The 15,885-nt window shown below is 42.9% G+C and overlaps 2 protein-coding genes across 3 annotated transcripts; one reads left to right on the forward strand and one right to left on the reverse strand.

Annotated features, from left to right (window-relative positions):
* Positions 1-1,028: 1,028 nt before the first annotated feature.
* Positions 1,029-14,188, reverse strand: aadat (aminoadipate aminotransferase). 2 transcript variants are annotated; one of them, XM_034164104.1, is made up of 14 exons: positions 14,057-14,188; positions 9,384-9,455; positions 8,555-8,723; positions 5,085-5,205; positions 4,791-4,865; positions 4,499-4,708; positions 4,351-4,416; positions 4,159-4,241; positions 3,798-3,894; positions 3,143-3,204; positions 2,944-3,008; positions 2,665-2,771; positions 1,612-1,713; positions 1,029-1,090 (listed from the first exon to the last, which is right to left on the reverse strand). In XM_034164104.1, exons 2-14 carry the CDS (start codon positions 9,448-9,450, stop codon positions 1,049-1,051), a joined length of 1,266 nt encoding a protein of 421 aa, XP_034019995.1. In that variant the 5' UTR covers positions 9,451-9,455; positions 14,057-14,188; the 3' UTR covers positions 1,029-1,048. The 2 variants fall into 2 exon arrangements, with proteins under 2 accessions (XP_034019995.1, XP_034019994.1); XM_034164103.1 differs by lacking the exon at positions 14,057-14,188 and adding an exon at positions 10,799-10,868.
* Positions 14,012-15,848, forward strand: ino80b (INO80 complex subunit B). Its single transcript, XM_034164106.1, has 5 exons — positions 14,012-14,149; positions 14,360-14,540; positions 14,621-14,781; positions 14,974-15,146; positions 15,238-15,848. The coding sequence occupies exons 1-5, from the start codon at positions 14,110-14,112 to the stop codon at positions 15,694-15,696; spliced, it is 1,014 nt and encodes a 337-aa protein (XP_034019997.1). The 5' UTR covers positions 14,012-14,109; the 3' UTR covers positions 15,697-15,848.
* The last annotated feature ends 37 nt before the right edge of the window (positions 15,849-15,885 follow it).

Here is a 15,885-nt window from a genome sequence, read left to right on the forward strand (position 1 = left end):
ACAAAAAAATTCCGTTGCACTTTTCTGCAGCTCAGGAGGAGAACGTCTCGCTTGCCGTCAGCGACCACGAAGGGTAAAGGGATCAAAACCCAGCGTTTCATTTGTGGTGCACTAAGTGAACAGTTTGATGCGTGTGTGCATTCATTTATAAAATTATTAACAGTGACGGTTTGGACTGGAGCCAAAATCACTTCCATTTGTAGTTAGTGAAAAATCAGATGACAAGAAAAGACTGAGGAGAGAAAAAAAGAAAGAGATTTACAAAATAATTTGAACAAACTGGGTGAGTTATGATCCTGGAAAGAGAGAGAGAAAAAAAACACCTCTAACGATCTGAGCGATTACAGATCAGACGTTAGCTAACAATCAATAACTGAGTCAACAGTGTCCACACTGTCTATATTAAAGACATGATGAAAAAAGTCCCACAGACACTCAAAATGGACAGAAATACAATATTTAAATATTGTAACAGTGTTTTTAAATGTTATTTCACATACAAACACATCAGCTTCTGAAATGCGACTATTTTTTATTTAAAAAGTCTGATTTCTGAACCTCTGTCTTACCTCTGTCACAAAGAAACTGTTTGCTCAACTGTAAACTGAACATTTGAACAATTTGCATCAGGAAACAAAAATTAGCATTTTTTTGGTGCAGTTTAGTCTGTATGGCTAATAGAGTGCCATTGTGTTTCATGCTAGCATGCTAAAACCCTGCTTTGTTGTTGTTTTTCCGTCCACAATCAGTATTAATGTTTCTAACCTGAAATATTTTAAGCAGCTATCAGCAGCATTGCCACTTTTATCAAACTAAAAAACAAAACAAAACATTGATTGCATTTTAACCCAGTACTCTACATCTACATTCAAGTTCTCAGTTTTAGTCTAAATGTAGTTTGTAAAACGTAACAAATTCATTCATTCATTTTTATGCAACTAATGTGGCAGCAGTTAAAAAAAAATGTGATTCAAGTCTTGGTAAATAAATTAAAAAGATCACTCAAATATCCAACAGTGCAAAGTAAACCTTCAGCTCCATTATGACATCACAAAGCCTCTTTGATGAGTAGAGAGAGTCTTCGGAAAGCCTGTGGAAAAGAGAAGAGTTCTAAAGAGCCAAACAGTCCTAATTATCTGTCAGTAATAAGTAACAAGTCAAAGTGATTCTACTTATGAACAAAAACTAGTGATTTAGTAAAGATACAAACAGGAATGACACACTCTCACAGCCAGTCACAGAATATCTCAAAGTTCATTTCAATCAATCAGTAATCAATCAAAGCAGTGTGCACTTTATGGTTGTGCTGCCCTTTTATTCCACAGAATATCAGCATGACGTGGATTAAGAGCTTTTCTGGATGCGTTTGGAGAAACTGAACAGCTTCTGTCTGTGTGTGTGAGTGTGCTTCCCTCACACACACACACACACACACACACACACTGCTCGATCAGCCACACGGCTGATTACTGATTAAATGAACTCCAACAGACACTGACTTTGAAATCTACTTCGTCGTCTTTCTAAATGGTTCATTTTTGCTTGTCTGTGCGTTCTAACGACTGGACTCACACACGCACACCTTAGTGCACCTCATCTGTGCTTATTTACCTCATCGATCTGCTGAGGGGCGGCGAGAGAAAACGCCGCTCTGATGTACGGACACGGGTCACAGCTGTTGATCATAAACACACCACCAGGAACCAGCAGCACCTGAAAAATCACAACAAACAAACACATTTATAAACATCACGGTCACAACAGCATGCCGACTTATTTTATTTCAAGAATCAAATCACTTCATACTTTATCAAAGCAGAGCTGAAGGAAACCCTTCACTTTAATAAATAGAGATCCAGAGTCCTGCAGTGCACGTTTGTGCACGTCTCAGACAGACTGATCTGCTGTTTGCTCGCAGGATTTACAGGAACAAACACGCAGACATGCACGTGTGAGTGGGAGAGAAAACACTCAGCTGACGAATGCAGTCAGACAACAGACGCTTCACACACACAGAACACCTACACACAGCATTCAGCAGAACACCCACACACACCCACACTTCAAACGAGGTGAAATGAATTTTCATGCTGAAATGATGATTTACAAAAACAATTGTGTTATTTTAACATTTTTCCTCATGATAATGTTTCGCTTTTTTCGTGCGTTTTGTGAGAAAGTTATTTTAATTATTTGCACTGAAAGCTTTAAACATATTTTACACACACACATGCACGTTAATAATATTTAAAGCTAGAGTGTGTAAGATTTTAACCATCTGTTAGAATTGACGCGGTCGCGGTCTTCGTGAGCGCAGGCTAATGTGTTTTAAAAACCCAAATTTTTGTGAAATAGGGGAACATACGTACAAGAAAAATTACATGACCATGAATCCTGTCACCAAAGAAGATAAACAACCTCATGACAGCATACTGCAGTCTCCATACACACCAATAGATGGCACTCAATCCTGCACACTGCAGCTTTAAATGAGATATAACCACATGCATTTTGTTTCAAGTTGAATTGTGCAAACAGTCGTGGAAAAACAAACGTAAAAGCTGAACTTCCAGTAAGGAAAATAACCACGGGGGCTGTTCGTGTTTTTTGATGCACGGGTGGAGTGCAACAGGCTGTCAGACTGGCTGGCGTGTGCACGGTGACCTCTTTCTCCAGCGCCTTTTCCATGATCAGCTTGTGCGTATCTGCGACACCCTTCACTTTGATCCACAGGAACATGCCCGCTGACGGGGCGTGCCACTCCGCTACCTCTACAAAAAAAAAAAAAAAAAAACACAACAACATGGAATGAGAGGTCCGGGTGTGTCTCTGTGACTCATAACTTCCAGGATTTTCCTGAAGCTGCAGCTACTCCACATAAGCTCAGCCCCTTTGGTCAAACTGTAATTGACAGCTGAGCAAACCATCTTTGCGTTCACAGACCTTTCAGCCACTTGTTGGCCAAGCTGATCATGGCATCACGCTGGTTCCTGTAAAACTCAATCACCCTGCAGGAGGAAGGAGAATGTTTTCACACACTTGTGAACTCCTATTCAGTCTCATTTTCTTATTGTTTTAAACAGTCAATGCTGTTGTGCAGAGTGCACGTGAATGCACGGCGGCATGATGGGAGGTGACTCACCCGTCAATGTGTTGGAAGAAACCATCTTTATCCCAACTGTGCAGCAACTGAGACACCATCAGCTGCAACCAAACACAAACAGGAGGGTGTGGTCAGGATGACAGCCAGCCACGCGCTCAGCGCACGCCATTTTAAACCGTTTGGTTGGTGACCGCGTGACTCAAAAACTCAACTCGTTTTCACCAAATCCAAAAAGCAGTCTGGTTCTGACCCACCACCAGGGGGCACTCATGCAAATGTAGAGCCCATCATCTACATTGGTGTACAAATTCAATGTTTTATGTATGTAGGAGTTTAATTAATATATGCCATTTTAATCATGAATGAATTGTTGGAAACTGTATTAAAATGTTTGATCTGGTCCAGAATAGGCGCTATTATGTTTGGAGGCAGATCGGGATAAAGGGGCGGAGCCAAAAAAAATCTTACTGAAAATATTGGGACCAATTGCCAACAGAAACCAGAAGATCATTTTGTCTAATTGTGAATTTGGGTGTTATGATGTTACAATGTGTGAAAATCTGCAAGTCAACATCAAAAATGTTGTGACGGACGAGTTTGATATAACAACCTGCAGCAGACATAATGAACAACAAGTAGCAGAATGCATCATGTAAACAGCAATGTGGTGTGGTGAAACAAACGTGTGGTCCACCTGTGTGAAGGTGCTGGTGTGCATGGTGCAGGCCTGAATGTGCAGAACCACTCGGTCCACCAGAGGCTTCGGTCCCGTCACAAAACCGATCCTCAGCCTGAAACAACACGACAGAACGTTTACATATCAGCGCCTGAATTTGTAATAATCACGTCTGGGCGCGCGTGCTGGTGTCGTGTGTCACAACATCCACCACACTGTGGAACAGCCCCAGATCCTGGGTGGTCCATCCTCACCTTTCCAACGTAACCATCTACCTACTGCAGAAAAGTGAGACATGGGCCTGTCCTTTCCCTTCTCCAACCAAACCCAAAACCCAGTCCATGCAAGCACTGAACCAAAACCAAAAAGATTCACCCACCCTGAAGACAGGATCTTGGAGAAGGAGTCCAGCCTGATGATCCTCCCGTCTACATCCATGGAGAGAAACGTCGGGGCCCACGGCTGTCAAATACACACAGCTAAAACACTACATTCACACTGAAGGTCAGAGCAAAGATTCATGCTAACATTTACATTTTAACAGAGTAAAAATGGTTAAAAGGTGGAAAACCTTTTCAAACTGCAGGAAATAGTAGGGATCATCCTCGATGATGAGCATGTCGTACTGCTGAGCCAACTGCAAGCAAACCACGTCATCAGAGAAACAAGCTTCATACCAAAGTCTCATTAGAAGAGCTTCAAACTTTGGCTCCTCCCACCTCATAGATTTCCTTCTTCCTTTGAGCGGTCATGGAGGTGCCGGTGGGGTTCCCTCCATTGGGGATGGTGTAGAGGATCTTGGGTGCAGTGCTGTCCAGTTTATGGACGTCTGAGGGGTCCCACTGAGACAGCACCTCCTTCAGGGCAGCAGGTATCATCCCGTGCTGATCGCTGGCAACGTTGATTAGATTACAGCCGAGCGGCTGCAGCTGGAGATGGACAGACAACGTGAGACAACAATGGACACCTAAGGCAGCGTTAAATGTGTTATCATATGCTAAGTGGTCCCACCGCTGCCAGAGTCCCTGAATATGTGGGTACGTCCAGAACAAGGTTATCTCCAGGGTTGACCAGCATCTCAAACACCTGAAAAACAAACTTAATCAACAGAATAGACTGAAACTTCTCTTTGCCTTTTGAACATATCGTCAACAATAGTGGGACAGGGCCCTAAGAACAGGGTGGGGCTAAGATTGCCCTGGCTCCTCTTCACATCAAAAACTAGATCTTGAGGTGGAACACACAAAGTAAAATATAAAAGTCTTTGAGCTATACTAATGTGAAGACGGCTGAGGGTTTGAGTACCTTACAGAGCCCCTCCTGGCTCCCTGTGGTCACACACATGTCCATTTGGCCAAAGCTGTCAGTCGGTGGATTGTGGAGGTCTTTCTGTAACTTCTTCATCCACGACAGCAACTCAGGGAGTCTACATGAACATTTGACAACACAGACACGCAAACTCCCTCAGTGTAAAAGCCAACCCAAACCCAGAAGTCCTTCAGTGTAACCCCAAAACCAACACTGACCCCCAAACCTATTCACTCACTGACTCATCTTCAACCGCTTATTTGGGATCGGTCACGGGGTGCAACAGCTCCAGCAGGGGACTCCAGGCTACCCTTTCCCAGGCCACATTATTCACCTCTGACTGGGGGATCCCGAGGCGTTCCCAGACCAGTGTGGAGATATACAACCCCAATTCCAATGAAGTTGGGACTTTGTGTGAAATGTACATAGAAACAGAATACAATGATTTGCAAATCCTCTTCAACCTATATTCAATTGAATACACCACAAAGACAAGATATTTAATGTTCAAACTGATAAACTTTATTGTTTTTGTGCAAATATTTGCTCATTTTGAAATGGATGCCTGCAACACATTTGAAAAAAGCTGAGACAGGGCAACAAAAGACTGGGAAAGTTGATGAATGTTCAAAGAACACCTGTTTGGAACATTCCACAGGTGAACAAGTTAACTGGAAACAGGTGAGTGTCATGATTGGGTATAAAAGGAGCATCCCCAAAAGTCTCAGCCGTTCACAAGCAAAGATGTGGTGAGGATCACCACTTTGTGAACAACTGCATGAAAAAAAATAGTCCAACAGTTTAAGAACAATGTTTCTCAATGTTCAATTGCAAGGAAATTAGGGATTCCATCATCGACAGTCCATAATATAATCAGAAGATTCAAAGAATCTGGAGAACTTTCTACACATAAGCAGCAAGGCCGAAAACCAACACTGAATGCCCGTGACTTTCGATCCCTCAGGTGGCACTGCATTAAAAAACCGATATCATTGTGTAAAGGATCTTACCGTGTGGGCTCAAGAACACTTCAGAAAACCACTGTCGCTACATCAACAACTGCAAGTTAAAACTCTACCATGCAAAGTGAAAGCCAAACATCAACAACATCCAGAAACACCGCCACCTTCTCTGGGCCTGAGCTCATTTGAAATGGACAGACGCAAAGTGGAAAAGTGTGCTGTGGTCTGATGAGTCCACATTTCAAATTGTTTTTGGAAATCATGGACGTCATGTCCTCTGGACAAAAGAGGAAAAAGACCATCCAGATTGTTACCAGTACAAAGTTCAAAATCCAGCATCTGTGATGGTATGGGGGGGGGGGGGGGGGGGTGTTAGTGCCCATGGCATGGGCAACTTACACATCTGTGATGGCACCATCAATGCTGAAAGGTACATCCAGGTTTTGGAGCAACACATGCTGCCATCCAAGCAACGTCTTTTTCAGGGACGTCCCTGCTTATTTCAGCAAGACAATGCCAAGCCACATTCTGCACGTGTTACAACAGCGTGGCTTCATAGTAAAAGAGTGCGGGTACTAGACTGGCCTGCCTGCAGTCCAGACCTGTCGCCCACTGAAAATGTGTGGTGCATTATGAAGCGCAAAATACGACAACGGAGACCCCGGACTGTTGAACAACTGAAGTCGTACATCAAGCAAGAATGGGAAAGAATTCCACCTACAAAGCTTGAACAATTAGTGTCCTCAGTTCCCAAATGCTTATTGAGTGTTGTTAGAAGGAAAGGTGATGTAACACAGCGGTAAACATACCACTGTCCCAGCTTTTTGGAAACGTGTTGCAGGCATCCATTTCAAAATGAACAAATATTTGCACAAAAACAACAAAAGTTTATCAGTTTAAACATTTAATATCTTGTCTTTGTGGTGTATTCAATTGAATATAGGTTGAAGAGGATTTGAAAATCATTGTATTCTGTTTTTATTTACATTTTGCACAACGTCCCAACTTCACTGGAATTGGGGTTGTAATCTCTCCACCTAGTCCTGGGTCTTCCCAGGGTCTCCTCCCAGAGGAGCGTGTCTGGAACACCTTCCTAGAGAGGTGCCCAGGGGGCATCTTTACCAGATGCCCGAACCACCTCCTTTCAACATGAAGGAGCAGCGGCTCTACTCCGAGCTCCCCACGGATGACTGAGGTTCTCATTATCTCTAATGGAGACACCAGCCACCCTCCTGAGGAAGCCCACTTCTTTTGGTCATGACCCAACCCTCATGACCATAGGTGAGAGTAGGAATGAAGATTGACCAGTAGATCAAGAGCTTCGCCCTTTGGCTCAGCTCCCTTTTCTTCACAACAGTACAGTACACTGAATGCAACACCACCCCCGCTGCTCCGATTCTCCAGCCAATCTCACGCTCCATTGCCCCCTCAGTCGTGAACAAGACCCTGAGTTACTTGAACTCCTTCGCTTGGGGCAAGACCTCATTCTCTCCCTGTAGTAGGCAATCCATCGGTTTCATGCTGAGAACCATGGCCTCAGAATTAGAGGTGCTGATCCTCATCCCAGCCGCTTCACACTCGGCTGTGAACCGATCCAGTGAGTCACAGGACCACATCATCTGCAAAAAGCAGTGATGAGACCCTAAGCCCACCAAACTGGAAACCTTCCTCCCCCAACCTTGCCTCGATATCCTGTCCACGAATTTCACAAACAGGATTGGTGAAAAGGCGCAGCGGAGTCTGACTTACTGCCGAGCAGCTGAACACAGTGCTCGCTTTGTGAGTACAGAGATTGGATGGCCCTGAGAAGGGACCCCCTCACTCCATACTCCTGCAGCACCTCCCACAGTATCTCCCAGGGTACCCAATCATACGCCTTCTCCAAGTCCACAAAACACATGTAGACTGGATGGGCAAACTCGCAGACACCCTCCAGGATCCTAGTGAGAGTGAAGAGCTGGTCGGTTGTTCTACGACCAGGACGGAACCCACAGTGTTCCTCTTCAATCAGAGGTTCGACTATCAGCCGAACCCTCCTTTCCAGCACCCTGGAGTAGACTTTACCAGGGCGACTGAGTAGTGTGATGCCCCTGTAATTGGCACACACCCTCTGGTCCCCTTTTTTAAAACCACCCCAAACTCCTTCAGCATAACCCCAAAACCAACCCTGATCCCCATCTTCCTCAGCGTAACCACAAAACCAACCCAGAGCCCCAACTCCATCAATGTAACCTCAAAAATTCCCTGGAGATTTTCCTGGCAAGAAATTCTGAACTCTGGCAAGTACTTAAAAAAAAAAAAAAATATCATGCACAACCTAATTACTGCCTCCTACAAGCACCGCACAGTCCCCTTATATGATGTCATAAGGCACAACAATCTTCTGTATGGCTTACCATGACTATTTAATCTTCAGTATTGCAGGCTTCTCACCTCATCATTCTACAAATATGAAATTATAAATTAGATTGAGCTGAGTTTCTGGTTTCTGTGTCGACCCCTCACCCGCTGGAGGCGGAGTACTGCAGCGCCCGCTTCATCGTGATTTCATCGAAGGTGACCGCTGGTCCGTTCTTCACCTGAATGGTTGCCGCCTGGAAGGGGAAGGTGTTGGGGTTCGGTGCTCCTCCAGCCAAAGAGATGAGAGACGGTGGTGAGCGCTGCTGCAGCTCAGCTTCACGCAAATAACGGGAAGACACACAGACAACAAAAGAGTACAAGAAGGCTATTTTATGAAAATAAACAACACAATTATTCAGTTTGTCTTCTGTACTTGGGGAATGTGTGTTAGTTTTGCACATTCAGTGATTTAGGCCAAAAACGGAACAGAATTTGGTGGAAAATTTCCACCTTTTTTTTTTTTTTTTTGGCACAGAAAATCCTCTCATAGATCAACAAAAGTTGTTTTATTTAATTGAGAGGTCAAATTTAATGTGCCTTTATTATGAAGACAAACTGAAATGACAGCAAGAATATCTGCCAATAATGTTCAATCCTTCATTTCATCAGTAAAATCACATCATAATTCCCCAAAGCAGCATGTTCCAAGTGTGCAACATTTATTTTGTTTGCAATTAAATTAAGCACAAAAAAAGATGAAAATCCCAATATTAGAGATGCCAAAGCCTAAATTATTAATATTAAATCTTTTAAGGCATATCAGATATTAATCCAACAAGACAAATATACAGAATTACTGAAGCTTACTGAAATTTATTTGAGGTTGATGCATTAAAAATTATTTTATGAAAAGCTATTAAAAGTTGCACCAGGCTAAATGGAAGAATTTCACAGCAAATGATTCTAAACAGTAAAGCTGGTATTACTGACTCACTCAGGACCCTGATGGGCGACGGCTTTCTGGCTGCACTGACAGCTGTCAAGAACCGAGAGTAATTCATTTCACCTGGAAATAATCAAGATTTTTGCTGTCATTATGTGTTTGGATTCACTGTGGATGTGCAGCAGCCTGTGTGTGTATGAAGCACAAAATTCACATACATGTCACAGTCTGAGGATAATAAAAATAAAATCTATTTCCACTTAGTAAACGAGAACAATACAAATACAAAAACCAGCAAATATGAGACAATTGTGCATAAAAATGGACAAAAAGGGGAATAAACAAATCAAAACCTGCCAAATTACAAACTAAAAATGACAAAATACCACAGACTACATATACATACATACACACACACACTGGACAGTCTGTGTGATGTCACCCACATTTTTTTTTTTTTTTTTTTTTTTTTTTTTTTTTTACAGACAGACTTGTTTTTACTGTCAGTCAGTAAAAAACATCACAGATGCTATCACAGAACAAAAATATCTGTGTACATGATTAGATGAAAACACAGAATAAAAGTCCAAGGTGTGTGATAGTGATAAATGATGTTCTGGAAAAAAAATAAATAAATAAAATGACTGATAACTGTCTCTGTAGCTATCTATCTATACACACACAAAACATACAATAAATAAATAAATAAATAAAGGACATGGGATACTGCACATATGAGGATGCTACAAGGATAAAGTTGCTACAGTGTATTCTATATCCTACATTCTATATTGCAAAGTTCTTTCTATCGATTTGTATGTAACATAGCAGTTGGGTAAAAGCTGTCCCTGAATCTGTGTATTTTCCACCTCAGGCTACAGTACCATCTACTTGAGAGCAAGAGAGAAAGTGAAGTTTCCCTGATTATCCTTCTTGTCCTGGACAAGCAGCACTGTTCTGCCAGTTCACCAATGGTTGGCAGCTTAGCCCTAATAATCTTCTCTGCTGCCCTCACAACCCTCCCCAGTGCCTTCCTATCTACAAGGCTGCTACTTTCATGCCACAGAGAGATACTACTGGTTAGTACGCACTATGTTGTTCCTCCATAGAAGGAGATGATGGGCGCTGTTTACCCCGCGGAGAAAGTGCAGACTAAAGAGTGCCCATCTGAGCCAGCTGTCCTCATTTCCTTCTATACAGGAGTATATAATACTGTGTATATAACAAGAACCTAAACAATTTATAAATACATTAAAACAGTAAATTAACATAAAAAATGCACAATTAACAGGAAATAAAAGGGTTGAGTTCTTCTAAAAACTGTTGTTTAAGGTTCTAAAAACATTCTAGACTCACACGCCATTCCAACTCATTAGAAACTTTGCATAATTTATTACCACCCTTGACAAATGTCAGTTACATATTTTATAAACACGACCCAATCTAGAGCACATAAGTGGACCTACCAACAGCTGCTAAAAGTGCTAAGACCGTTAGCATACAGCATTAAATAACACGAGAGTTTCACTCAGCGTGGCAACAGGGTCGTATTAGATGTGATCCGTTAGAACGATTCCTGGCACAACAAGCGGTAGTACTTCAGGTGTTTGTAATAAAACACTCCAAACACACACACACAAAAAACAAAAAAAAATCAGCAAGTAGTGATGTTAAGATCGAGTCAAGCTGCTCGACACAGCATCGAGCTTTTTGAACCAAAAGTGTCAGTGAGCAGCATTTCGAGCACGCCCCCATCACGTGACCACTGCGAGCAAGGCCTCGTTACGTCACACCACGTGTCGAGCTTCGCGAAAAATTCGAATAATCTGGGCGTTTCAATACGACCCGCCAAGTATTTAAATGAGATCTGAATCGCAGCTCAAACCGTGGGTTTGTGAGAGGAGGAGACTGCCGGCGACACTGTTATTGCCAAATACCACGTGAATCGGAGCCAAGGAAAGCATTAGTTTACATTTAGGTCTCGTTTAGAGTTCATTTAGTGTAGTTAGCTACATACACATAGGATCTAACATAGACACACACCAAACACAACAGGCATCCATTCATATACAACATTTATTCACACAGTACATCAACATAGGTTATAGGTTCGACTATATATTATAGTTAGATCAGAGACTGAGCTGAGTGACTGAAGAGCTGTAATTTAGTTGAAGTGAAAGGTGTGAGAAAGGTGAGTGTGTGTGTGAGAGAGTGAGTAGTGAGGAAGGGACATGTGGAGCCAGTTCCAAAAAGAGCACAATCAAATGCTTGGGAGCACTTTGATCTAATAAGCCCCAAAAAGGTCAAGTGCTTGATTTGTGCTCAAGAGTTGATGTACAGTAACAGTACGTCTTCAAAGACACCTGAGGTCCAAACATCCTGAGACATCAATGGCTGCTGATTCTGTTGCTGCTCCTGGAGCAGGAATCAGGCCATGTAACCTGTATTTTATTCTTTATCTAAGATTAAAACATACTCATAAACAAAAATAGCTCAGCATGTCAGACTGTGTTTCCATTAAAGGCAGACAAGCTGATTTGGATGAGGCACTGGTGGACTATGTTGTGGAAGATGCACAACCCTTCAAAATAGTGGAGAGCAAAGCCTTCAGGGCTCTACTACAAAGGTTTGACCCAACATATGCCTATACCTCCAGAGAAGAGCTGCTCAAATACTGGGTGACACGAGTCGCAGTATATTCCAATTTACAGAGAATGGCAAAAAGAAATTTGTCGATGCCAGCAACATCAGTGCCTTGCGAGCGGGTCTTCTCCAAAGATGGAGAGCTGGTGAGGCAGAAGAGGAGCCGATTAAAGTCCAGCACCGTTGAAATTATTATTTTTTGAATAAAATTGTTTAAAGTTGCACAATCACCGTCTCCTATCCCCTCTATTCTACTAATTACAGTAACATGAGCACCAGTTGCAGAAGCACAAGCCTTTGTCACTTTTCCCGTCACATTTTATCCAAATATAGTTTGAGGAATGATAACACAAATCTACATATATATATATATAACCATTATGTGTGCATCTGCAGGGACTATTTATTACATTAAAAAGACACAATAATACATATGACTTTTTTTATTATTATTTTTCAAGAACAAACCACATCAGTCATGAATTAATACAAACATTTGTCAGGGCACTCGCTCAAGGTAATTCTCAAAACAATCCAGCAGATGTCACCCTTCAAACTGTATCAAACGCGTCGAAGCAGTGTGTCGATTTTCAACCAGTTGAATTGCAGTGGCTCATTGGTTCATGAGGCTTCGAAATTGCCATCACTATCAGCAAGTCGGCCGGACTCCGGAGGACACGAGGGGAGGAGTCGATAGACACAGTCACTGTCACTCAAAGAAACCACGCCCACAATAATACAGACTTTTTAATTAATTAGTTAATAAATTAAAAAGTCTTAAACTAAGAATTTAGAAAAAAAAAAATCACCCCCTGTACAGTTGGCATGGCGTAGGAAACGGTCTACAAAATACCAAAAACTGTTTTCTGTACCAGGCAGTAAACATGTTTATTTCTGCTCTAAAGTTGGATGTTCCAATTTGCTCCGTTTTGGAGTCAGCCCCAAGCGGCCAATCAAGGAACTTCAACAAGAATGACTTCTGCAAAAAGGTCAAAATTGGCGCTGGAGTGTTGTCGATTGCTAAATACCAGCATCTGACATAGACAACTTATTATATTCAGTCACGTAACCACGCTTCATTTCTAACCTTTCGTTAGACCTGCAGTTCAAGGTTCTGACAATAGGTGAAGCAATATTTTAAAAAATAAGAAATGTTTTAACCGTTGGTTGCTAACTTGTCGAAAATCAATGCAGAGTAGGGTCAAGTGGGGACAGTCATGCTGATAATGCCACTTCAGTGGGCGTAAATACATGTTCTAAAAATAAAGTGCCATTGCACGTTGGACCGCTAACTGATCGGTGACACACGGAGCTTCAGCGCAAACCATACGGAGTATGGGGGTTTAGGCGTCACGGAAAACTGGGTCACCTATCCCTAATCGGTGACACTTAAAGGGTTTCCGCTGAAACCCCCTGCGATTTTTTTTTCTTTTTCCATATGAGTATATTGCAACATCAGCATAATCAGGTCAAAAGTTACATGGCGTTTTAGAACACACACTTGGTTACCAACTCACTGCAAAATATATATACTCGTATATTGTACTATTACGGGTGTTGTCAAAAGTTAAATCAAGCTCAGCAAACAATTAATTTACTTTCTTAGTAACGCCCTGGGGGTTTCAGCGGAAACCCTTTAAGTGTCACTTGACCTTGCATGTGTCGACTCGACAGCGCGAAGAATTATGGTTAATGTATTTTCTTAAATAGCGCCCCCCTCTCTGACACACGTCACGTGAACTACATTACCCAAACGGCCAGAGGAAAAACAATCGCGATAGTCCAGTTTAGCAAAAGCTAGTCTTTCATGAGAAATTATTTTAAAATACAATTATTCAACTTAACAAAACGGAATGTGCTTTATTTTTTTAAAAGAAGCGGCAAGCTGTATTTTAGTTACCAAACTATTTCTCCCCCTCACTAGAGCAATGAAGTTTCTGTGTTGTTAGCTTGGCTTGCTAACCATTAGCTTTATTCATGCTTTGACGTTACCCAAGTTAACGATTAAGTAGTTTCACGGTTGAGAGAGAAAAAAAAAAAAACGATCTCGGCGTTTGTATATTGCAAAATGATCTTACCACCACGTTGAGTAGTTTTGTGCTCTTCTGTTCCTCAAATCTGGCTTGTTTCGATGGGGAAAAGGAAAGACACGATTCATTCCAGGTTTCTTGGTGAGTATATAAAACGAGCTAACATGTTGCCACGGCAACAGCGTAGCACGCATGCTAGCCGGTTAACCTACTTTTTTTTTAAATGGGTGTAGTCACTAACATGTCGTTCTTGCCTGAACGCACCTTCATATGGAGAAAAACCAGCAGGAGAGACCTCCACTGCGTTGTGTAGACTGTGTGTAGTTAGAATGTTGGTGTTGTGGCCTGTAGGTGAAGGCAGCTCTGGACTGCACAGCAGCCACAAGCGGAAGCACAAAAAACACAAGAAGCACAAGAAGAAGCACCACAGCTTCAGCGAGGCGCCAGAACCGGAGCCGCCGGTCATCCCACGTCCTCCTCCGCAGCTCCGGCTGAAGATCAAACTGGGAGGACAGACGCTGGGGACCAAGAGGTGAGTCTAGGTTTGGCCTCTTTGGGTTTTTGACGTCAGGGGTCAGTTCACGTTGAACAGGATGCTGCCATTTGTCTCAGTGTGCCCACCTTCACCGTGCACCCCGGCGTGGCACGTCCTCCCTCACCACTTATGATCATTGATAACGACGACGATGATGAGGAGGATGATGATGACAATGACGAAGGTGATGACGATGACGAGCCCTCCGTGCCTCTGGAGCAGTATCGGTCTTGGCTGGGTACGTTACAGAACATCCGACAGTAAAAATTACACAATAACCACAAACAGCGTTTATCTGTGAGCTTTACTGCTGCCCTAACTGTTCAGTGAGAAATGAGGCACTGATTTACCATAATCCTAAATTAAAGTTTGTTGAGTTGAAACCAACACATCTCAGGTAAAGATGTTCTAATCAAACTTTAATCTTCAGATGAAGACAGTAACATGGCGCCATCCCCTCTGCCAGACATGGACTCTGACTCCATGCTGGGTGGACCCGTGGACGAAGAGGAGAGGTGGCTGGATGCTCTGGAGAAAGGAGAGCTGGATGATAACGGCGAACTGAAGAAGGAGGTAGATGAGTCTCTGCTCACTGCCAGACAGGTGAGGATCAGGATGTTCATCACAGTTGTGCATTCTGGACTTATTGTCTTTAATACTCCATTTTAATTTTTTTTATTTATTTTGCCTTCAGAAAGCTCTGCTGCACAAGCAGCAGATCCAGCCCCTGCTGGAGCTCCCCATGGGCTACAAGGAGAAGGAGATGACAGCAGAGATGATGCAGAAGAGGGAGGAGCGTGCACGCAAGAGACGCCTGCAGGCTGCCAAGAAGGCAGAAGAGAACAAGAACCAGACCATAGAGAGACTGACCAAGACCAGCAAGGCCAAGAGCAAAAGCACCAAGGAGAAGAAGTCTAAGCAGAACCACTGCCCCATGGTGCGCTACAGCGACTCAGTCCAGGGCCTCGCCATCTCCTTCCCCTCAGGAGTCCCTGTTCCGGCCCTGGCGCCTCCTTGCCCTCCTCCACCAGCTCCTGTGAGCTGTGGCGTGAGCGGCTGCACCAACCTGAAGAAATACTCCTGCTCCAAGACGGGGGTTCCTCTCTGCAGCCTGGAGTGCTACAAGAGGAACCTGCTGCAGAGCCCAGTGTGAACTCTAAACTGGAACATTTTCAGTATAGAGAACTCTTGAGCCTTTTTTGTGTGTATCTGTGTCATCCTAATAGTTACAAATACACAACTTTGTATTTTGTAAAATATAAGACCTCAGAGTTTGAGTTAATCACTGTTTGTATTACTAATGAGTTCAATCTGTTCAACATGACAGAATACAGATATTTTG

Source organism: Thalassophryne amazonica, chromosome 23 (genome assembly GCF_902500255.1).
Source record: "Thalassophryne amazonica chromosome 23, fThaAma1.1, whole genome shotgun sequence".
Classification (NCBI taxonomy): Eukaryota; Metazoa; Chordata; class Actinopteri; order Batrachoidiformes; family Batrachoididae; genus Thalassophryne; species Thalassophryne amazonica.

What these genes read in the sequence shown, in the direction of transcription:
- aadat (XM_034164103.1), bottom strand. Translation starts at nt 10,832, where the DNA reads ATGCTAACGGTCTTAGCACTTTTAGCAGCTGTTG. An exon ending in GTCGCCCATCAGGGTCCTGA is followed by an intron (nt 8,724 to 9,383) that starts GTGAGTCAGTAA and finishes ATTTGCGTGAAG; the next exon opens with CTGAGCTGCAGCAGCGCTCA. An exon ending in CCCCTCAGCAGATCGATGAG is followed by an intron (nt 1,091 to 1,611) that starts GTAAATAAGCAC and finishes TCTTTTCCACAG; the next exon opens with GCTTTCCGAAGACTCTCTCT.
- ino80b (XM_034164106.1), top strand. Translation starts at nt 14,110, where the DNA reads ATGGGGAAAAGGAAAGACACGATTCATTCCAGGTTTCTTG. An exon ending in GATTCATTCCAGGTTTCTTG is followed by an intron (nt 14,150 to 14,359) that starts GTGAGTATATAA and finishes TGTGGCCTGTAG; the next exon opens with GTGAAGGCAGCTCTGGACTG. An exon ending in CTCTGCTCACTGCCAGACAG is followed by an intron (nt 15,147 to 15,237) that starts GTGAGGATCAGG and finishes TTTTGCCTTCAG; the next exon opens with AAAGCTCTGCTGCACAAGCA.